General features: G+C 38.9%; 1 protein-coding gene across 7 annotated transcripts in view; it reads left to right on the top strand.

The window, feature by feature from the left end:
* Positions 1–24,613, top strand: part of CTTNBP2 (cortactin binding protein 2) — a 161,953-nt gene that overhangs the window by 102,558 nt on the left and 34,782 nt on the right. For all 7 annotated transcript variants that reach the window (XR_004672605.3, XM_003808646.6, XM_008960712.5 and 4 more), the window contains 6 exons: positions 2,836–2,953; positions 9,263–9,538; positions 12,014–12,109; positions 13,350–13,429; positions 23,874–23,960; positions 24,043–24,142. Coding sequence is in view for 6 of the 7 variants with exons in the window: in XM_003808646.6 (XP_003808694.1) it covers positions 2,836–2,953; positions 9,263–9,538; positions 12,014–12,109; positions 13,350–13,429; positions 23,874–23,960; positions 24,043–24,142 (757 nt within the window). In the remaining variant the exon portion in view is untranslated. The remainder of the gene's footprint in view (positions 1–2,835; positions 2,954–9,262; positions 9,539–12,013; positions 12,110–13,349; positions 13,430–23,873; positions 23,961–24,042; positions 24,143–24,613) is intronic.

Genomic DNA, 24,613 nt, shown 5'->3' with positions numbered 1-24,613 from the left:
GTGTGCATCTTTCATTTAAGTCACGTTACCCTTATGAGATATAGATACTTGAAATACAGATAGAGAAATGAAAGCAGGGAAATGTTAAATGATTCAGCAACAGTGGTAGATAGAGTCATTTTGGATGGCAGGATTAGAATCCAGGTCTGCTGTGCCTCTTACCTACATTTACTGCAAGTTCTAACTTGCAAAATAAATGTGTGATTTTTATCATTTATCATCTTGAGAATTCACTAAGTTTAGTGCTCAGATTGCTTTCTATTTAAGTTTTTAATTAGAGTTCATTTCTAAATCAACATTATCTTATTCATTTACTGATTTTGTCCAAATTAGTAATAACAAATTGATATGAATTGACATTTATTTATCTGACTTTGTGTTCTGTTAATTTCTTAGCTTAGCAATTTCTTAAATCTGAACTGTAGACCTATGAAAGCCAGACTTCCAGACTTCTCTTTAAGATTTACTTTTTTAATGGCCACATAATAATTGTACAGATTGCCAGACTTACATGGCAAGCTTTAGAGCGATCCCTCTAACCTGAACAGGGCCAGCCAGGGAGAAACAAATGTCCTAGTTGCTTCCCTTTGCAAGCAGGCAGATTTTCTTTACTCAGGAAACCCAAGGCCCAGTTTCCTATCCTTCCACCATCCAAGAAGGTTCTGTCTGTCAGCTTTACCTTCATAGCAGCACTGGCTTCCTGTTAAAGTTTCACTGAATTGGTGGTTTCTGCTTACTTTTTTGTTTTTCTTTCTGGCCCTTAGGGACTCACTGTACTTTCTAGCAAACTCATTATTGCATTTAAAAGTATGTTTCAGAGGCAACATGAAGCAACTGGAACTCATGTATACTCCTTGTGGAAGTACCTTTTGGTGTAGGCACTTTTGAAAGCTCTTTGCAGTGTGGACTAATGTAGAACATGTGCATGCCCTGTGCACAGCAGTCCAGCTCTGCTATATACTGAACACCAAACACGTGTACACCACAGGACATGTACTAGAATGTTTATAGCAGAACACCAATGTTCATCAACAAGAGAATGGATAAGTAAATTGTGGTATACCATAATGGAGTATAATGGAATCCCACATAGTAATCATTTTTTAATGAAGATGAATTCTGACTACTCCCAACACATGGATGAATCTTAGAGACATTATGTTGAATGAAAGAAGCAAAATATAAAAATGCACCTACATACAGTATGATTCCATTTATATAGAGTTCACAAATAGACCAAACCAATCTCTAATATTAGCAGATAGTAGTTGCCTCTGGGGGGGATGGAGGAGTTAATTGTTGAGATGGAGTACAAAAGGGGCTTCCAAAGTGCTCCTTCCACAAGTATGTGTGCTTTGTGATAATGCTTCAAGTTATACACTTCTATGTGAATATTATACTTCTTTCTTCCTTTCTTTCTTTCTTTTCTTTTTTTTTTTTTTTTTTGAGACAGAGTCTTGCTTTGTCACCCAGGCTGGAATGCAGTGGCATGATCTTGGCTCACTGCAACCTCCGCCTCCTGGGTTCAAGCGATTCTCCTGCCTCAGCCTCCGGGGTAGCTGGGATTACAGACGCCCACCACCATGTCTGGCTAATTTTTTTATTTTTAGTAGGATGGGGTTTTACCATGTTGGCCAGGCCAGGCTGGTCTGGAACTCCTGACCTCAAGTGATCCACCTGCCTTGGCCTCCCAAAGTGCTGGGATTACAGACATGAGCCACCACACCCAGCCAGATATGGTATTTCTTTAAAAAATATTTTATATTAGGAAGGAAATAGGTATATTTTAAAAGTGGATGTAAGGGTATGCTACAGAAAGATAAGAAAAGGCTATTCAAGATGACCTGGTTTAATATGTTGTTAGAACTGCAAGACAGCCCCATGCCTCCAAGTGGGTGGGTGTGTGTGTGTGTGTGTGTGTGCATTTAGGGGAGTGATGGGCAGGGCATTGCTTGTTTTGGTTATTAGTTCCTTTTCATGCTTTCTGGTCTATTCATTTTTCTCCTTAGCTTTGTGGGAAATTAGCCAACAAATCATCAAGTGGTAAACATTGATACAGGAGAGTTCCTTGGTAAATATCCTGATGTAACATCTTGCCATGTGCTTATTTATTAGAAAATTTACGTATATATATTGTCTCTTACTTTGCATTTGAAAAAATATGGAGGACTAAGACTTTTCAGTTCGTAGTTCTACTTTTTGAATGGAGATTTCCTTAAGCAACACAGAAGAAGAAAAAGCTGAAAAGGAAAGGTAGCATAACTTCAACATCTATAGGGAATGTTTTTCTAAAATCTCAATCAACACGATATGCATATTTTTCAAATAAAATATGGCAAGGTAACATCTCATACAAATATGCTTATGAGGACTCTTAGAATTGTTAAAATTAGAGCCCTGCACTTATATTACCAGGAAAGCCATTTATAGTCTAGAAGACAGCAAAGTACATCCCGTTATAGCAAAAGTCTTTTTGTTTTCTATTGCCAAATTACCATAAAAGGAGAATGTCTGCTGAAATTAATTTTGTTCTTAATTTCGATCTGCAGACTGAGTGATTAACAAGCTATTTTTTTTTCTTGCAACCTAAGAAGCTGTTCTATGGAACAATGTTATGATCCTATCATTTACATTTAAATAAGCACTCTTTGTTTTGCATTTCTAGACATTGTTTAGTTTAAGATTAATCTGTATATTGGGGTTGATGGAATTGAAGTAAGATTTATAGCCGTGAATTCTTGATTTGATTGTTATAGGCAACTGGCTTTTTCTTTGGGTTTTGCATTCAAGTTAATTCATTTGGACTTGGAGGTAATAGAGCTCTTGTCTTTATAGAACTGCCTAGAAATCTTGTGTAGGCACGGAGGGCTTGAGCCAGAAAGGAGAGACAAGTGCAATCGGACTGTGCATGATGTTGCCACTGATGACTGCAAGCATTTGCTGGAGAATCTGAGTGAGTGATGTTCAGAGCTTATTGTTTATCTTTCCCCTATGCTGCTGGGGCCTCTGGTACAATGGGAAAAACTATTTACATCTTTTGCATGTCCTTTTTAACCTTTTTGGAGCCCTAGCTGTGGCAAAAATACTGACTATAAGTGTGATAATTAACTATTTTTCTGTGTAGAATGACTTTTTGTAGAACTAATTGCTATTCAAGTAATGCTGGCTTCTCCTTGTATTTTACTGACCTAGGACAGCAATCTAAATATTTATTGCATTTTTCTTCTGATTTAGATTGTCTTTCTAGACATTAGCCTGGCAGGATATGAAAAATCCCAGCTATGTACTCTGCATCAGCTGATTGTATGAGGCAGGCAAGTTGGTTGTCTCCCAGCACCTGGTCGCCTACTTTTCTGTGAAGATAATTGATCATCTTTTGGGTCCCTTCCAGCTCCACGAGTATATGCTCCTCAGCATATTTTATAAAGTCTCACTTGTGGGTTAATGAGTGTGGAGTATAGACCTTACAAAACATCATGACCTCTTATATTAAGATTATCACCCAATCCATCCAGTCAGCCAGCTGTATCAGTAATTCAATTTTAGGATAAGCAACATTTTAAAAATTGAAATAATGTTTTTATCTTCAACCTAATACATACATTCATATACTTTTATTTTGTGAAGAAAATTTCAGAATGGTAAGGAAGCATATATGCAAACTGTGTAAGTATACTTTAATATAAAATATAAAAGAGAATAATAGAAATTCTCTTTAAACCCGAGTGGGTTTTTTGGTTGACAGAAGGCTTTATTTATCATTAAAGTCTAGGTTTCGGGACCTTAAACTTTTGAATCACTGCTCAGTGTCTGAAACAGTGTCTTATATAGAATTTCTCTAAAATAGTTCTCTTATTACAAGCTGATGCTAACCTAAGAACAAACATGGAACACTTTCTGTTGAGCTAAAATTTTATTATGGAATGTAAATGCTGTCATTTAATTATATTTCACTTTTTGATATTAAACATTTAAAAATAGAAGGAATAAATATAGCTATGGTATCTTAGATGTGAAAAATATGAAGCATATTGGCATGGCTGGGATAGAGGTGTGATTAGAGGTGGGGAATTGGAAGGATGAGACAGTGCAATTGATGTTTTGGGCAGTTTAATGCTCATTTCAGTAGTTTTGACCTTACATTGGCAGTCAAAGATGAGCCAATGAGATTGTTGATAGTGCATAATGTGATACAAATGGTGTTTTGGAATTCTGTAGGCAGCTCTTTCTGGGACAAATCAACCTATAGAGAGTCTGGAAACAGATCAAGCACCAAAAAGTTTTAATGATGTGTCCTCAGTTGGACCAGGGTGGAGGAGAGGGAAATGGTATATAATGAGAGGGATGGGAAATCCTAAAATTGAGGATTAAGGAGGACTTTATGAAATAAAGACTGATATGGGAGACCTGAGTATAATTTCTATCTCAGACATGTTGGCAGGATTTGCAGGTGTACATCCTGTGGAAGACTGGATATTAGGTAGTGTGATTTAAAGGAAAGGGCGTCTGAATCCCAGTATCCAGATGTCTGTGTAATGTCAGGCAAGGTGCTTAGCCTTCTCTCACCTCAGTCTGCTCACCTGTTAATAGGGTTAGTAATTATTCGTATACCTGAGTGCAAAAGAGTGGATCGTTTCTTAAGGTCTTTCTAAGATTCCAATTCTGACAATCTGAGAGAAGTAAAAAAGACAGGATATGCATTTAGATTATGATTACTTCCATAAGGCTTATGATAAAAGCTGCGAATGCAAATGAACTATAGAAAGTAAGTGGGGCCAGGTGTGGTGGCTCACGTCTGTAATCCCAGCACTTTGGGAGGCTGAGGTGGGCAGATCACCTGAGGTCGGGAGTTCGAGACCAGCCTGACCAACATAGAGAAACCCCGTCTCTACTAAAAAATACAAAATTATCTGGGCGTGGTGGCATATGCCTGTAATTCCAGCTACTCAGGAGGCTGAGGCAGGAGAATCGCTTGAACCCGGGAGGCAGAGGTTGCAGTGAGCCAAGATGGCGCCACTGCACTCCAGCCTGGGTGACAGAGTGAGACTCTATCTCAAAAAACAAACAAACAAAAAAAGAAACTGAAGAACAGAATATGTCAAAGAAGAACAAAGATGCACAATTATTTTCATTTATTCAACAAACTACTCCTCGCCTAAGCACATAGCTAGAAGCACTCTTGCATGTGTGTACCAGGAGACATATGAAAATGTGTGTTGCAGCATTGTGTGTAATACTAGAAAACTGAAAGCACTCTAAATGGAAATCTATTAGGAAATGGATAAATAGAATAAACTGTAGAAAATTCATATTTTAAAGGTACCAAGTAGCACTTAAATTTTATCTATATAAATCACCTGAAATACATTTAAAAAATGTTGAGTGAAGAAGTCAGTTATAAAAGGACACATAATATAAAACCATCTGTGTAAAAGTTTAAAAATACAACTCCAAGCCTATATTTGTTTTAAGTACCACTAAATGAGGCAAAGTGTAAAAATATGCATAGGGGAGGTAAGAGCTTCCCTATGGAAGATTTAAGTGAAAATTGAAAGGCTGAGCCAAGAAAGAGTGGAAAATAGAGACATTCCAGGTGAACTAGCAGCATATCTGGAGGCACTGAAGGGGATGTGCTTTGGAGTCTTTAGAGGTATTTAGCTATATCTGCAGTGCTGGGGAGAGGAGGGAGATGAGTATGGGAAGTCTAGAGTCAGGTCATAAAAGGCCTTGTATTCCTTTTGACTCAATCTTCCATGTAAGTTTTGATGCAATCCTGTGGACATGAATGAACAATTGAATGATTGTAAGTGAGGAAGTAAGAGGTAGGTAATGGGGAAATAATTGTCTTGATCTTGATACACAGGGTACCATAGATGGGGAGCATGACTGGTACCTAGTAAAAGGGAAGGAGGGCTGAACAAGCCAGGGAGTCACAGGGCTGGAGAACAGGGTCATGGTTCAAGTCATAGGTGTGCTATGAGACAGGAATGATATACAGGGTGAGGGGAAAAGCAAACTGAAGGCCAAGCCCAGAGAAGCCCCCATTTTTAGGGCAGAAAATATTTTTAAAAAATGACTCTAAAAGAAGATTGGGAAATAGGAAGGAAAAGAGCCAAAAAATAATGGTGTATGGTCAGGCATAGTGGCTCATGCCTGTAATCCCAGCATTTGAGGAGGCTGAGGCAGGAGGATTGCTTGAGCCCAGGAGTTCAAGACCAGTCTGGGCAACATGGCAAAACTCCATCTCTTCAAAAAATAAAAATAAATTGCCAGGCATGGTGACACGTGCCTGTAGTCCCAACTGTTGTCTACTCCGTGGGTGCTGAGGTGAGAGGATTACCTGAGCCAGGGAGGTCGAGGCTGCAGTGAGTCAAGGTGGCACCACTGCCCTCCAGCCTGGGTGACAGAGAAAGACCCTGTCTCAAAAAAAGAAGAAGAAGAAGAAGAAGAAGAAGAAAACAATGGTGTAATTGGATTCAAGTTAGGAGACCTTTCCAACAGGAAGAATTAATTTAATAGTATCACATTCCCTAGACTGTAAGGGTTAAAAAGAGTCGATTGCATTTGGCAAATAGAAGTTACTGCTAACAGGGAGACAAGTTTTGTGCAGTTACATAGAAGCTGATTATTTTAAGCTGAGAATAATATGGAAAGACAGTGGAAAAAATCTCTGGTAGAATAGTTAGTTTTCTTCATCCATTGAATAAACACCTTTTTATTAATTCATTGAACATATGCTTATTGAGCTGCTCTTGTGCCAGTCACTATCTTAGCCACTTGATGTAAGTCAGAAAATTTTTAAGAAGATTGTTCTCATCCTGAAGCTTATAGTCTAACATTAAGAGATAAAATGAACAATAAACATAAGAAAAATTTATTTTTTGGCATTGTGAGGTGGTGAGATATGCTATGGAAAAGACTAAGGGGGATGAGGATTTTAAACATGTGTTTCAGCTTTTAAAATGGTGGCCAAGTTTGCCTCACTGATGAGACATTGAAGCCAAGGCTTGAAGGAGGTGAACAGGGCAGCTATGTGGATATCTAAGGTTCAAGAAGCTTTAGCACCAGTTGGACAGAGGCCTGAGGTAGCAGCATTCCTGTTGTGTCTGAGGAACTGCAAGGAGGGCAGCGTGACTGGGTTAAAAGGAAAGAGAAGTAGGACGACGGGTCAGAGCAGTAGCCATTTCAGTGTTTGAGTGCAGGAGAGCAGTTACAGGGTGGAGCATGGCCTGATCTTGTTGGAATGCGTAGGCCATTGTAAGAACTTAAGGTAGCCATTGCAGTGTTCGATTGTAGGAGAGATGGGATCTGATGCACATTTTAACAGTAGCACTGGCTGCTTTGTTGAGAATCAACTATAGGAAGTCAGATAAATCAGGAACAGCTGTTAGTACATGCATATGGTATTCCAGGTGAGAGACAATTATGGTGGCTCAGTGTAGGAATGCAGCAGATGAGGTGATGAGAAGGACGTGGGTTCTGGATACAGTTGAAGGTAGAGTCAACAGAACTTCCTCATGGATTGAATGTGAAGTGTGAGAGAGGGAGGATAATTCAAGGTGTTCAGTCTGACCAACTGGCACGATGGAGTTGCCAGTACTTGTTAGGGGGAAAGGCCGTGAGTGAAACAGATTTTCTCATGTAGTTGGGGAGTTCAGATTTGGATGCAGGAATTTGAGATGTCTCTTAGGATATCTGTGTGGAGATGTCAAGTCAGCAGGAATTCCTGAGACGAGTGAGAGGTGGGTGAATAAATGTGAAGGTCAGCAGTCTATCAGTGATATTTAAAGTCATGGGACTGGATGAGATCACTAAGGGAATGAACATGCACAAAATAAATAGAGAAAGGAGCCCCGAAACACACTATCATTAAGAAGTCTGGAAAAGGCGGAGAGAACAACAAAGGAACAACATTAAAGAGCGACCGAGGAGGTACAGGAGATCCAGGAGGAGTATATCAAGGAGCAAAGAGAGATCACTTGTGCCAGATACTGTGGATAAGTAAGATGACTGAGAGTCAGAAAATGGAAAATAAGTAATCCAGCAGTTGGTTAGTTAATGGAAAAATCTAAGTTTAAGAAGAGGATCATATAAACACATGTTGTTTTAAAACATTTTAATTTTAAAGCATACAAAGGAATTTTTTACCAAAGTTTAGATAGAGGTCTTTAGTATAGGTTCTACTGATTAAAATTTCACATACTCTTGTTTGAAAAAAACATACCTTTGATGCATCCTCTATGATTTCTAATGTTTGACTGCTTAAACACATTTATGAAGCAAACTAAAGGTAATACCTGTCCAGAGATTATTAAACCATTTCTAATTTCATATAGTTGTCCCATTTATACCTCATTAGATAAAATTTTTTAACCGTTCCTAAACTGTCTCTAAAGGATTCAACTTAGTTTTCATAGGAACAGTAACTCATATTTCATCAATTTATGGAATACTTAATTCAATAATTATAGTCATCAGTTCAATGAACATAGAATATTTGGAAACAAACACAAGTAACTCAGCATACAATTCAGTCATGAGAACAGAAGTAGGTGGGGGTGCTACCCACTCCGCTGGAGCCTCAGTCGGAGAAATTGGAAAGAGCATTTCAAAAGTTAATTCCTGCTACCTTGTTAACCATTTATCAAATACTTACTGGTATTTACCACATAAGAATATGTAAAATCTATTAAAAAAGTAAGTTCATTTATTTTTCACACCAACTCGATATACATTCCCTCCATTTTATGGAAGAAATTGGGGTACAGAGAGATCAATTTACAAGAACACACATCTATAGGAGGCTGACCCTGACTCTGCGGCTCAACCCAAGGTCTATATGATTCTCAGTTACTATCCTAAGCATCCCGACCTGTCCAACTATAACCTGCCTCATACATGACATTATCTATGAAGGAAAGGAGAATATAGAGAATTCAGGGTCAAGGGAGGGTTATAGTTCTTTCAGATTTTTTTTTTAAAACTTGACAACCTTGCTGATGGGAAAGAGTTAATGAAATAGAAAAAGCCAAAGATACAAGGAAAGAGACAGTTCATGCAGCGTGCTTCCAAAGAAACTGAAGAGATTGGGAGACAAAAGTTTACTCCAGTGTAAGAACGTTCAATGTAATGTTATTTAATGAAATAAAATAGCTTTGGTTTATAAATTTTAAATGTTTATATCTGCTTATTTTATGTAATAGTTTTACTTTTTTTTTTGTCCAGATTTTTTTAACTCCTAATTCTTTTACTCTTCTAACAGATGCTCTTAAAATACCCTTAAGGATTTCAGTGGGTGAGATTGAACCAAGCAACTATGGTTCTGATGACTTGGAATGTGAAAACACAATATGTGCTTTAAATATCCGCAAACAGACATCATGGGATGATTTTTCAAAAGCAGTGAGTCAAGCTCTGACAAATCATTTCCAGGCAATCTCTTCTGATGGATGGTGGAGTCTGGAAGACGTGACTTGCAATAACACCACTGATTCCAACATCGGCCTCAGTGCAAGAAGCATACGATCCATCACGCTAGGTATCAGCAGTCCTATGACGGAGAGAAAGTGAAATTTCTGGGTTTATTTATGTTTGTGGGTTTCATAACCTGATTCTTAGTTCATTGATTAAGCACATTCAAAGCTTACTTGTGGCAGCTGCCGGTGCTGAAAAACTTGAGTATTCACAATGTAGCCATTATGTAATGTTGCCTGTTAATATAAAAATGCTTTTATGCCCCAAATAATACTCAGAGAGTAAAAAACATGAAAGCCCTTGATGAGGCTTTGTGATTGCACTTGCTATTCTAGATAAATGCAAGAAACTAAGCACCCCACAGCTGCTTGCTTTTGCACAAGTACTGAACACAGCTCAAAATTTGTTCTTGGGTTGGGCCAGGAGCACTGTAGTGCATTAGTACCTTATCTCCAGGACAGGTTTTCTGATGAAGTCTAGACTTGAAAGAAGCACTTTAATAAAGATATATTCAATGCTCCCACATGGGATGAATCAGGGTGGTAATTGGTTATTTCAATTTGATAGACAGCACAAAACAGATTCCAAGGAACTTACGAGATTTGCTTTCTGCTGAGCATAGTAAGTTCTCTGTAAATATTAGGTGTCCCTGATTAGTTCCTTTCTTCTTGGTCCAGGAGAACTACCTTCTATGGGAAATCTGCTCCTTTGCAAGGACTGTATTGGTTGCTTATAAAAGGTCCTTTCAGTGGTGTCATTTTACAGATAACTCCGTACAAGATGACTTGCTTGAGAGCACAGAACTAGTGAGCAAAGCAGACAGGATTCAAATCATATTCTGTCTGATAGAAAAGCTTGTGTACTTTCAACAGCACCGTATTGGAAAAGAAAGGTCCAAGGTTGAGGGAAAAGTGGGCTTTTTACCATTGCTATTTATCTGTCAGATTGTTGTATCAGAAAGTGTTTTATTCTGTTTACCCATATATGTTTATTCACTTTCAAAACATGTTACTAGTTTTTAGAGAAGAGTATTCATGACAACTTGATTTTATGGATCTTTGGCATGATCATTAAAATTACTATTATTGGCTGGGCATGGTGGTTTATACCTATAATCCCAGTGCTTTGGGAGGATGAGGCAGAAGGATCACTTGAGCCCAAGAGTTCAAGACCAGCATGGGCAACATACTGAGACCTCATATTTACAAAACAATTTTTTTTAAATTAGGTGGGTGCGGTCACATGCACCTGTAGTCCCAGCTGCTCGGAGGCTAAGGTGGGAAGATCCCTTGAGCCCAGGAGTTTGAGGCAGCAATGAGCCATGATGCAGCCACTGCACTCCAGCCTGAGCCACAAAGACCCCATCTCTTTAAAAATATATATATATTATAGAATTGTTATAATGTACTTAAAATTGCATTAAGAAATGATTCAGTTCTTAGGAACACATTTTGTCCACACATGGAGTATTACTCAAAATGTGGTTCTGGCCCAGGGTCTGATAAACAAAGTCAGTACAACTGTGTTTTGAAGGAAATGGCCCTCCATCAGCCTTCATTCAGCTAATGTGGAAACTGACAAAGGCAGATGGATATTCACTGCCAACAGATAAGTTTACCTCTGTGAGCAGTGCATGCTAAGGCTTGATTATTGCAGTGTTCGTGCTTGTCTCAGAGGTATAGAGCACCCTAGTAGCATTTCACATCCAAAAATCGTTGAGTTTTGTGGATAAAGAACTTAGTTTAGTGCCTCGCTGTAACCACTTCACAGTTGGTAATTATTAGTGTTATTATTGTGTGTATGTAAGTGAGTTTGCTGGATTCATAAGCTACATGAAAGGAACTTCAGGTCAGCAGATAAACACAATTACAGATGAGTGTGCATGTATATTGGAGGCATGCTGAGAATAGATATTTAAGAATTGATCTGTGGAAGGAAGAGATGAAAACAAATGAAAACAAATACTTATTACCAATCACCCCCCCAGGGAAGATACCTATGAAGTGGAACCCTTTCAGAACAAGAGTGAGCAGAGGGCCCACAATGGGAGAAGGCCTGCCTTGTTCTGAGCATCTGAAATTATCTTTTTTTTTTTTTCCTGGAATCTAAAAATTTGCTGGAAAGAGGCTCAGGGACCAGATCATAAATGATCTCATATCTCACCCAAAGTGCTCAGGCTTTGAGAAACAAGCTTTGGAAGAACCCTGAAACAGTTTTAGATTACGGACAGCCTTGTTCTTGAGAGCTTAACCCTAGAAATATTTGAGTGGATGTATTTGCTTTCTAGATCTCTCCCTGAATCCCTCCTATGGGCTGCTTTGGAGAAGTCTGTAGATTGAAAGCCTTCCTTTCAACCTTCAACAAGAATTTCATTAGGGAGCTAACCCCCTGTGTGGCCCTATATGTGTTCCGTACATGCCTTTGACAATTAAAGCTCTGAATTCCTTAGGGTTCTCACAGAAGAGAGCAGATGTTTACCCTTGTGAGAAAAACCACTCATAAGCTTCCCTTGACATTTTATTTCATTTTTTGGAACTAGGAAATGTGCCGTGGTCAGTGGGTCAGAGCTTCGCGCAGTCCCCGTGGGACTTTATGAGGAAGAATAAGGCAGAGCACATCACTGTGCTTTTGTCAGGTAAGGATGTCCCTAACTAAGGTGACGTTTAAAGAGTGTTTGCTTCATGGCTGCCTCAGAGCACCAGTTCTTAAATCTTCACGTTTCATCCCATGTCTTCTAGCCACGCACATGTGAGTTCCATCACTAGGTAATTAGATGCTTTTAAAATGTTTGATTAAGGGGAGGAAAACTCAAAAGCTATGTTCTTGACACCCATGGTAATGTCTGTCTGGATCATTGATTCCTGTCATTCTGATTGCATCACTCACTGGAAATAAACCAGAGGCCAAACTGGCATGCTGATAAGAGAGTGACAGAGACTGTGTTAAAAGAGAAATGTCTTTTTTTTTTTTTTTTTTTTTTTACTGTGCTTAATAATGCTTAATACGATGATCATGATGATACAAGCTAATGTTTAGTGAGCACCTGCTATGTGCTAGACCCTGTTGTTTATAGCATATTATAAGTATCAAATCATTTAATTCTCATAACCCAATGAGATATGCATTTCTGCTTATCCCTATTTTATATCCAAGGAAATTGAGGCTCTGAGAGATTGATATTCTTGCCTAAGGTCATGCTGCCACTAAGTGGTATAGGAATACTCAATTTCCCAGCTCTTGATGCTAAACAGCTATGGATTTCATCATGTATTTCCCATACTTGGGAATGGAGTCTGAAAATTCAATCTTAACTAATAAAGATTTATTTTATTACTTGAACTGGACTTACTGAAGTTTAAAGAAAAGTGTGAGGCCACCCCAGAAAATTGCTTTAGGCCCAAACAATGTATTGAGAGAATGGCAGAACTTGGGGGGAGGGGTGGCGAGTATTGTCAGTGGACCTAACGGTGGCCAAGGCTAAAGCTTTCTGAGGATTGCAATGATCTATGATAACTTTTACTTATGAACTGTAAAACATTGAGCCCAGCAATCAGCAGATACTGGGCACAGTGTTTGGGCTGGGATCGGGAGGCCCTGTCTGTGGTTGCTGGGAGGTAGGTGGGCATCCCAGGGGGTGGAGGAAGGAACAGCTGGGAGCTCTTGGGAGGTCAGGAGCAGTGGCAGTTTATCAGCCAGAACAAAGTGTGAGGATACTTTCACAACAGAAAGGCACATTGGTGCCTCCTGGCCAAATGTCAGCTCTGCCTACATAAGTCAACAAACACATTCATCTTCTATGATAGATTCTGTTGTGTTTTTATCGTTTATATTTAACAAGGGAGCACCCATTTTTCTTCATCTGTCCTTTCCTACAGGTCCTCAAGAAGGCTGCCTCAGTAGTGTGACTTATGCCTCCATGATCCCTCTCCAGATGATGCAGAACTACCTCAGGCTGGTAGGTGGACACTGCTGGGTGGAGACCTGTGTTTCCCATCCCTGCCACTGGAAAATTGGGTGGCCCATTTTTATGTTTAAAGGAGGAGTGCAAGCCCTCCCACCCTGTGCTCTGACACTGTTACCTTCCCCACCAGCCCCCTCCCTGGCAGGCTGCCCATTACATAGTCTGGATTTCTGTCACTGTCATCCAGGTATCTATTGCCTGGATCCAGAGACCACCTGTGACCTGTGAAATGCCATAATTTGGGCAGGAGCAGGATGTCTTCCTTTAACAAGGACTTGATGTCAAGTTAATGATGATCAATATGAAAGGGAATGGCCACAAATATCAAGATGCCTTACTATAAACTTTTATAATTTAAAATTGAGTAAAGATGCTAGCATTAGTGAGAAGGTTAATTTGGCCACTTTAACGGAAACCAAATAATTACAGCTTAAACAGGATAGAAGTTTATTTTTCTTAAACATATAAGTCCCAGCAGGTGAGAGGCCTGAGGAGGGAGAAGTGGCAGGGTGACCTCCCCAGGATCTCAGCACCCTTTCTCCCTGCTCCACTCTTCCCTGGGATGTTGTTTGTGTTGCTTGGTCAAAGGTAGTCACCACTCCCACTCCCGCTTCCTAGCTGGAAAGAGAGAGCCTGGAGGGCAGGCCTTTCCTTTCAGGGGAATTGCACACATCATTCCTGCCCACATCCCATTCAACAGAACTTAAGACACCTGTTGGTGCCTAGCTGGGAAGTGGAGCCTTTTGCTGGGCAATTGTGCACCCACCTAAAACCAGGTGGTCTGTTACTAAAAGGAAGAAGAAGAATATGATCATTAAAAGAAAGTAGCAAATTATAAATGTAAAATGGATAAATGTAATGCTTTGCATTCATTAAATACTTACTACATGCCAGGCAATATGCCAAGTGCTGTTATGACTTATTTTATTTATTCTTCAAAACATCCCTACGAGATAATTTCATCCATTTTACAGATGGGGAAACTGAACAGAGAGAGGTAAAATGCTCAAAGTCATGCATCTAGCAAGTGATGAAGCCAGGATTATGCAAGTCTCTGATGTGTATATCTATCTATCTAAAACTAATACTACTGGTATAAAACATTAAACAATAATTTTGCTTGCTGCCTTAATTTCGATGACCTTTTTAAATATATGAGTTGGAACTATGACCCTTGACAAAAGTTGTTTCCATAGACTGTGAATTGATGCCTTTGTTTTCACCCCTTATGAAAAGAAGTATTCAAAACCATTCCATTGATCATCTAGCCAGGCTCACAGTTAGGATTAGCTTTTGTACCAGCAGCCACAGTAGCAGAGAAACATTCAAAGCCTCACAATGTAGAAAAGGTGGATTCTCCTGAATCTGATACTTTGACTTCTTTGCTTTACTCTTTGTCCCCCTTCCTAAAAGCATGACAGTATGCCTGTGATGGGAAGGAGATCTATATCATTACTTGGCTTAAGTGAAGGTAAAAGGGTGTGATCAACTGGTTTTCAGGAATGTTAGCCTCAGTCTCTCAGTAGAATCAGCTGGTAGAACCACTCCCTTCTCTCCCCTTCCCCCTTGTCAGCTTCTCCGTACAAGGCAAGGTTCTGACCCAGGGCTTTTCCTTCATCCATTAAGATGATAAAACATAACTGCAAATTAGCATTGACTAGCAAATCTGTAAAATGAAATGTCTGCTAGTCACATTATATGTAAAATATTCCAAGTACACTTATATATGTGTCTGCTTATACATAAGACATAATTTCACTACCAGTTAACAGCAAATCAGAGACCAAACACTGTTGTTGATTCTATACTGAATTCAGTGAGTGTACATAAAAGACTTCTTTAATCCAACAATTAACTCTTGAATGAATATAATAAAAATGTATCACTTATTTCAGCAGTCACTGCAAAATTTAAAGTGACTGAGACAACAATATATCATAATGGTTGTGAATGTTTTCTCTTCCATAAACAATTATAAGCCCCTTAAGAGCATAGGCCCTGTGTTATGTATTTTTGTGTCCTGTTATTTCAGTTGTTTCACAACTGTTTATTGATAGCCTCTTAAATGCAGGTAGTGTTTTAGAAACTGAGGATAGAGCTATGTATAAGACACATTGCCTGGCCTCATACAGTTTACCTTCTAGTGGTAAAGAAGGCAGATTTAAAAAATATCAAATGAATAAATGGACATGTAATGTGATGACCAGCACCAACACAAGTGTAAAGAAAAATAAAGCAGACAAGGAGATAAAGAGTGGGTGGAAGGGGAGGCAGAAAGCACTATTTTTAGATGGAGTTATCAGGAAAGATCTTACTGTAATGACATTTGGACTGAAAAACAAATGAAATGAAGAGAGTTGCCTTGTGGAGGGTGTTTGAGGTACAGGGAACCACAGACACAAATGTATCTAGGTTGACAGTGAAGTCTGGGAAATGATCAGAAACTAGATCATGCAGGAATATGGTAAAAACTTTGAATTTTACTCCAAGTGGATAGGAAGCCACTGAGGGAATTTGAGCCAGAGAATGGCATAGCTTCCCAGTTCCACAAATAACTACAGGCACATTGATGTGTGTTGAATTGTTGGAAATCTGTACAGTAGATATACAAATGTAGTAATTGACTTTGTTTACCTTCAACTTTTACGTTCCGGGGTACATGTGCAGGTTTATTAAATAAGTAAACGTGTGCCATGATGGTCTGCTACACAGATAATCCCATCACCTAGATATTAAGCCCAGCATCCATTAGATATTCTTCCTGATGCTCTCCCTCCCACCAGCCCCCACTGTGACAGGCCCCAGTGTATGTTGTTCCACCCCCTCCCATGTGTTCATGTGTTCTCATCATTCAGCTCCCACTTATAAGTGAGAACATGGAGTGTTTGGTTTTCTGTTCCTGCATTAGTTTGCAGAGGATTATGGCTTCCAGCTCCATTCATGTGCCTGCAAAGAACATGATCTCATTCCTTTTTATCATTGCTTAGTATTCCATGGTGTATATGTACCACATTTTCTTTATCCAGTCTATAATTGATGGGCGTTTAGATTGATTCCATGTCATTGCTATTATCCATAGTCTTGCAGCGAACATACGTATGCATGTATCTTTGTAATAGAATGATTTATATTCCTTTGGGTGTATACGCAGTAATGGGATTGCTGGGTCAAATGATATTTCTTCCTCTAGAAAGAAATGAGGAGTCGCCACACTGTCTTCCACAGTGGTTGGATTAATTTACACTTCCACCTACAGTGTAAAAGTGTTCCTTTTTCTCCACAACCTTGCCAGCATCTGTTGTCTCTGGACTTTTTAATAATACCATTCTGACTGGCGTGAGATGGTATCTCATTGTGGTTTTGATTTGCATTTCTCTAATGATCAGTGATGTTGAGCTTTTTTTCATGTGTTGGCCACATGAATGTCCTTTTGAGAATTGTCTACTCATGTCCTTTGCCCACTTTTTAATGGGTTTGTTTTCTTGTAAATTTGTTTAAATTCCTTGTAGACTCTGGATATGAGACCTTTGTCAGATGGATAGATTGCAAAAATGTTCTCCTGTTCTGTAGGTTGTCTGTTCACTCTGATGATAGTTGCTTTTGAATAGCTAACTTTTTATTGAGCATTTATTATACACCAACCTCTATTCTAAATATATGGATAATCTCATTTAATCTTTCTATGAGATAGATACTCCATACAAGTTACATTTTACAGGTAAATAAACAAAGACTCAAAGTAATTTACCCAGCGTCTTCAGCAATTAAGTAGTGGGACCCAAGGAGTTGAAACTAGCCTTTCTGCCTACTCATGCATGTAATCATAGTTTATTAGCCTAGGTTATTAGCCTATTGATTAAGCATTGCAGTACCAGTTGTTACTATGTATGCAAATATATTATATAAAATGCATGTGTTAAAACCCATATGCAGAAAACCACATGTAGTGAAGACTTTAAATCAGGATTCTGTTTCTGTTTTTTAAGATGATGTTATTTTTAAATACTTTTATTGTTAAAAATAATACAAGTACATTTTAAATCTCCACCCTTGATTTAATAGGGGAAATATTCAACCCAATTGAGTTTTGAATCACTAGTAATTTATTGTAATTGTTGAATTTTTTGCATTAACTTAAACATTTAGCCAGTTGCAATTTTTGTTAGGTTATTTGAAACCTCGTGTTTTAATAATTCAGTGACTATGAGTAATTATGATATTAGAAAAAATGCTGGAGTTCGATCATCTTGATCTGAGTGCTTCTTTAAAATTAAGACTCTGAATGTCCAGGATGGGATCCTTGAGTTTCTTCTACCTGTTTTTCATTCACTTCAATATGTGCCATGCCAGTCACTGAGAATCATCACTAGGAGAGCCTAGTTATTCTCCATACATTCCCAAAATAAGTTTGCTACTTTCCTATAAAAATAAGGTTGTAAGTGATAGTTATGTGTCTAAGACATCCCACAACCCTGGTAGCAGAGGGCCAGCTCTAGCCTGATCTTCCTTAGGAAAGGGAGGAGCAAGCCTGGGTGAGGTCCTAGTGAAAGTGGGAAGCAGCTGGTTGCCTGATATGAGGAAGAGGCAGCTCTGCTACCAGTGGAACATTTGACTTCCACAGCAATAGTGGAAGAGGATCCTGGGCAGTAAATGTCAGCCTAGAAAAGGTCTAAAGCAGAAAAACTTCATGAATTCCAGAGGCTGGCTGACAAGGGGGCAGTTATGTCTAAAAGTTCCATCTTATAGTTTTATGTTTTTGAAATAGCTGTAATACCCAAATTATTATGTGTGTATCAATACATGGGGACCTGTCTATATTTGAAGTTAGTAACCCAGTCTGCTATGTATGTGAACTGTAATTTCTCTTAAATTCCTATTACTCTTATACCTATTCTTTAAAAGGGACCTCAACAAATGATTAAAATGCTTTCTACCATGAAGAATTCCAGTTTTTTATATTCCAAATGCTGGATGTACCAATATTGTTTGGGGAAATTTTATGTTAATGAATAGACCGTAATTGTGCCATCAGTGGCGATAAAGTCACAAGTAAATTAGTTATTTTAAATCAGGTGTCAGATATGGGTAGAATGAAATTTGTAGCTATAAAACATGTGATTTTAACGGTCCCAATTTTATTGGCTCCATAATGCCCTTTTATTTTTCATTTTTGTTTAGTCAGCACAAGCTGGCCTAGAACTGTTTCTGGACAGAAGTTCCTTTTCCTCACACTGTGTGTGACACAAGTGAAACTCCAAATAAAACTTGGGATTTATTGCTTTAAAATGCCACCGCTCTGCAAACACATTACAGGTGCCACATCAACAGTAGTGGAAATCACAGCTCTTCTGGTAAACCCCATTCCGCAGGAAAGCATTGTGGAGGAAAAAAAATAGAGATGCATGGTCTATTGTTGAGGTCACTTGTTTCCATTTAATCCAGAATCTGTTTGGCTCACAAAGCACTAATTGACATGTGATGAGCTTCCTGAATAGTCTGTGAAGACACAAGAATAAAAGGGATTGGTACCAATTGTGATAATGAGGCCAGTGTCCCTTTATCAATAAGCAGAAATGTCACACTATAAATGTGCACTTAGGGGATAATTCTGGTAACTACAATTAAGACTGTAATTTTAAAAGTTGTGTTTGATCTTTTTCAAAGAACAGATCTCCTTTCAATACAATTAGAATATTTATATCCCACTTTCCCCAAAAGATCTGCCTACGTATCTATCTTTAGAGCCCTCTGCTGGAAGCATGGAGTATATATATTCATTATACCCAAGATCTTGATTACTTGGAGAAATATGATAACTTCAAAACAATATGTAATGTCTTAGCAAAGCTTTGCATGTTCGACCCGGTTCTGATAGAGTAACAGGTTCCCAGTAATTAAGGTTTTTTTGTTGTTGTTGTTCAGAATTTAAATGGTAACCAACATGACTATATCATTTGATAACAGAATACCATTTACAAAAAATTGGTAATACCTGAAATGAAGAGAAACCTACGAATGAAATGCATGCATTAAAATGTATGAATGATCTGGAAGTATATACATTTGTTTTTCTCTTTACCTACCTAATTCAGTTATTTATTTATATTTCTGCTTTATCCCATGAGGGACATTAGACTATGTAAATGCAAAGGGCTTACATCTAGTGAATGGCCTTTTCAATGAAATTTTAAATTGAATGTTTCCTGCATGTGTTTCCTAAAAACCTACAGTCTGAGAACAAATGAAGTGTTGCAACTAAAGACAGCTTCTTTATGAAGTTGGGTCTCTTTATGTTATTTGATTTCAAAATCAATCTTAAGAAAGTGTCGGCAGTTTGACAGGATGGCCATAATGAATAGAGCACTCTTGTTCTCAGAAGTGAGACAAGATTAAATAGCCATGCTAGTTGAAAATCTCTGGGGTAAATCTTGAAAATCTTTAGCCTGTTTATTTTCAGTAAATCTTAAAAATTGGTATCCTGTTTCACTGGTATGAAATGATACATTACTTGTGAAAAAAAATTCTACCCAATAAATCATAGCGATTTGGGATTAATTTGGAAAGCTCAAGAGCTCCGGTTTAAAATTGCACCTGGCTAGCAAATTGCGTACCTAATAGACAATTTCCCACTGAAGTACTTTTGAAAACTGACAAAACCTCAGTCACAGAAAAATAGAACTGAAATCTCTCTTTGGCAAGAATCTGGAAGCATTTTCTACTATCATTAAGACTAATAGAGTATTAGGCCCATTTATGTGAGGCCTACCTGAAATTAGGTAGGAAATATTATCATCCTTCCTCTACCATCTTCCTGGTGATTAAAAAATAAATAAAAAAAGATTTATACCACTTAGAAAATTGGGCATTTATCCTTTACTGCATGGTCTCTGCTTTTTGCAGCACTATGATATTCTTCTCCACTCCCAGGAGTCCTTTCCACATCCATCCGAAGACTGCGGGTCCTAGAAATACTTGGACAAAAAGTTGGTGGGGATTAGTGAGACTGTGCTACATCCCAGGTGGTGGATTCTCTTTAAGCACTCAGCAGGGATGGAGACAGGAGCTGCTGGGCTGTGGCACTTCCTGGGACTGTGGTTTATCTTCATACATTGTCTGCTGTGTTGGACAGTAGGAGTTCATTCCATTGCAGCCATTGCTAGACCCAGGAGTTTAATCAGCAACTGCAGACACCAAGTTTTCATCCACCCACTGACCCAAGAAGGAGATTCAGCCACCCAATTTGTGGACAGCCAGTGAAGCCAGTGGTGGTCCACACATCCCGCTTTCCTGCAAAATTCTTCCTCTGGTTTCGTAGTACATAAACGAATAATAACAAATCAACCATATACCTCTGGAAGAATACTGCAGAACAGTTTTCAGTCTGAAAACTCAGGGAAGAACACACCCTTAAATTATTTGCTAGTGTCTTAGTCCATTCAGGCTGCTGAAACAAAATATCGTAGACTGGGTGGCTTACAAACAACAGAAATGTATTTCTCACAGTTCCAGGGTGTGGAAAGTTCAAGATCAGGGGGCCAACAGATTCAGTGTCTGGTTAGGGCCTGTTTCCTAGTTCATAGATGGCACCTTTTCATTCAATCCTCAAGTGGTGGAAGGGGCAAGGGGTTCCCCTTAGCCTCATTTGTAAGGGCACTAATCCCTCCTAACAACCCCAACTTCTAATACAATCACCTTGGGGGTTAGAATTTCAACATATGAATTGGAGCCAGGGGAAGCAACACAAACATTTTGACCACAGCAACTAGGAAAAACAGAAAAAGTTTGGAAAATTATGTTGTCTACAGGATGCAAGGTGGTAGACTATGAAAGCAGGGCAAGAAAGTCATAGTAGAGTCTGGGCTTAGATTACAAGGAAAAGTGTTAGAAAGGAGATGGATGAGGTAAGGAACTATAAGAACAATTGAAAATGCAATGGCATAAAGTTGCACTTGACTATAGAGAACAGAAGTGAGATCGTGAATATTTTGCATGTTGTGCAAGACTAACTTGAGCTCTCTCAATGCAAAAGAAGACAGAGCTATAATGATATAAGATGACAGATACTCGCAGAAAAAAGAGAACTTAAGCAATATAGGTGTTCATTATAGTTAAAGAGAACTAGAAGAGGAGAAATTACCAAAAAATTGGAGAAAAATGTCCTAATCCAAAAAAATTATGACTATGCATATCAAAAGGACTTACCATGTTCCATTTAAGATTAGGAGAAAGAGGCTATAACTAGACATATCTGGGCAGCATTTTTTAATGAAAAGTACAATCTGTACATCACTCAGGCTTCCCCATCTCATAAATATAAATGAAAACGTATTACTCTTCAATAATTATTATTTAATAACAATGTACCCCTGCAGACTTGTGGCCCCATTGCCTTACTGCGTAGAGGCAGAACCTCAGCAGCACTTTCTAGGGTAGTCTTTCCTGTGTCTCTGGGGAAGTTCTTGCTCCAGGTTTGGTCCTTGCCTGCACCTCCACCGTAAGCCTTTTATTGAAGGTGTACTAATAATTGAACAGTATTCCAACTCAGAGAATATTACGGGAGGCTACCAGACATGATGTTTTTCAGAGCCTAAAACCCAGTCCCAAGCCCAACATCAAGGAGCCCCTTAAAGGACCACCGCCCTCTTAGCTCATGGTCTGAATCCTGGTGGTCATGCCTGGCTTTCCTCCACTTCCCAGAAGTGCTCACCAACCTTCCTTAGTCTCCTTAGAGGCCAAACCTCATGTCTTTTTTCTTTTTTCCCTTGAAACAGGGTTTCGCTCTGTTGCCCAGGATGGGGTGCAGTGGCACGATCTTGGCTCACTGCAACCTCCACCTCCCGGGTTCAAGCGATTCTCCTGCCTCAACCTCCCAAGTAACTGGTATTACAGGCACCCGCCACCACACCTGGCTAATTTTTGTATTTTTAGTGGAGATGGGGTTTCACCATATTTGCCAGTCTAGTCTTGAATGCCTGACCTCAAGTGATCCGCCCACCTTGGCCTCCCAAAGTGCTGGGATTAAAGGCGTGAGCCACCACATGCGGCCCAAAGCTCAAGTCTTAAAGGCCTAGGGTAAGGAAAAAGTTTAGTTCATCTCTTATGCTAAGAGCTTTTCTTCAAGCCTTCCTTTTATATCCCACAATCTGCCTCCTTGTAATGATGGACTGGGGCATTTTTACTATCTTCACAGAAGTCCATCCCAGCTACCATAAAGGATGGGCCTTTTCCTGTGATCTCAAAGGGACACCCTCATCAGAGTACAAGAGAGAGACAACACAGAGATACACACACACATTCTTACATTGTCCTGTTCTAGATTATAGAGAGAACAAACTCAAAACTTCTCTAAGTCTGGGTGGCTCAATCTTCACTTGAGCAATATCAACTGTATCAGTTAGGTTGGACCCTCACCTGTCCAAGTCCTTTCCTGCAAGACCTTGCTGCAAGACCAGCTTTCCATTAAGAAAGCTTCTCCCAAGCATGTGTGCTGGGCAGGGGGCAGGGGTGTCAGCCCTGGAATGACGGAAGTGGGAGGCTGACTTTCCTCTCCATATTTTTCTCAAGATATCGCTGCCTTTGCCCTGTGTAGATGATAATTGCCTTTCCATCCAAGTGCGTGCTGAAACTCCATGTTCTCAGGCCGAGGTATCCTTATACACAAGGATAAAGTTTAAAAAAAATATATAAGCATACAGGCAGGAGATTTTCTTTTTGACAAAGCGAAAGTAATCCATCTCTACCTAGATTTCTTTAAAACACTGAATTCCAGAATGGAATAATATATAAAGTTGATCTGAGTTTTATACTCATCAAAACATCTTTTACCTAAGAAGTCAACACAAAGACATTATCTGATATACAACAGCTGTAAAAAGATTACACTCATGTACCCATCTTTTAAACATACACACACACACGCAGCCACTATGCAAAGAAAAAACTGGAAGGAAACAAAAATATTTACGGTGACTGTGGGTGCTGACACTCAGTAATTTTTTATTCTTCTTTATATATACCAAAATTTCCATAATGAAATGCATTACTGTTTTAACCACGAACAAGCTAAATAAGCATTGACAAAATTCCACATAAAGAGCATCTGCAAAGGATAATATATAAAAAGTTACAGAATTTCTGGAAGGGACAAAATGAACTTGGAACTGTGTTTCTCAGCTACCCTGCAGACCCTCGCTGTAGAAAATAGAGGGAAAAAATGTGGTTTTTTATAAAGTGTCAGCTCTTGCTAAGTACCCTTTGCCCATGTTTCACATTCAAATGAGAGTACACATGTCCAATGATAAAGCTAATCTCTAAAATATTGTTTTTAATCTTTTGAAAGTATGAGGACAATCAAAAAAGAATTCCACACCTGTGTACCACTTTTTTCTCTCATCAATTTAGCATCTTCACCCTAGCTCTCTACTTGGTTTGTTAATAGGTTGAGCAATATCATAATGTCATTTTCCACGGCCCAGAAGGAAGCTTGCAAGACTACATAGTACATCAGCTTGCACTCTGCCTGAAGGTATTGATTACTTGTATATCAGCTGCTTTTCTTTGAAAATTGGCAAGTGCGTAGAACTAATCACCCTATTTTCTTATCACAGCACAGACAAATGGCTGCAGGATTCTCCTGTGAAATAGTGAGAGCTGAAGTAGATGCTGGTTTTTCCAAGGAACAGCTACTAGACCTGTTCATTAGTAGCGGTAAGAACATTTCAGCAAATTGCCTGTGATAACCTAAAGGCATGTTCTTCAATTATGCCATTAAGAGAAAATACACTGTGTTGCTTGGGGATACATTTAAGATAACTTTAATTATTCAGCAGCTGTGGGATAAACACTTGCAAAAATTATCTTCATGTGTATATTATTGCATTTGTTGAGCATCCTGCATTTTTTTCTTCTTTTTGTTATCTTTTGCTATTAATCATTAATTGTTGCTAGCATACTGTCTTACTGGCACTAGTGGTATACCAAGGGAGGAGGTGGTAGGAGCAGTTCACCCTAGCTGGACTAGGTATTGCATCTTTGATGCTGTTTAGAATTGCTGGAGCATGGTAGTGATACACAGCAGATCAACTTTTTAGTAAATTTTATTACTCATAAATTCTCTACAACCAATACATCCCTTAGTGCTGCACCTGGGGCCAACCGCTTTCTCTACCTCACTCTTGC

This window comes from Pan paniscus, chromosome 6 (genome assembly GCF_029289425.2).
Source record: "Pan paniscus chromosome 6, NHGRI_mPanPan1-v2.0_pri, whole genome shotgun sequence".
Taxonomy (NCBI): domain Eukaryota; kingdom Metazoa; phylum Chordata; class Mammalia; order Primates; family Hominidae; genus Pan; species Pan paniscus.
The sequence above is the reverse complement of the archived record's forward strand: the minus strand, read 5'-3'. Positions and strand labels throughout refer to the sequence as shown.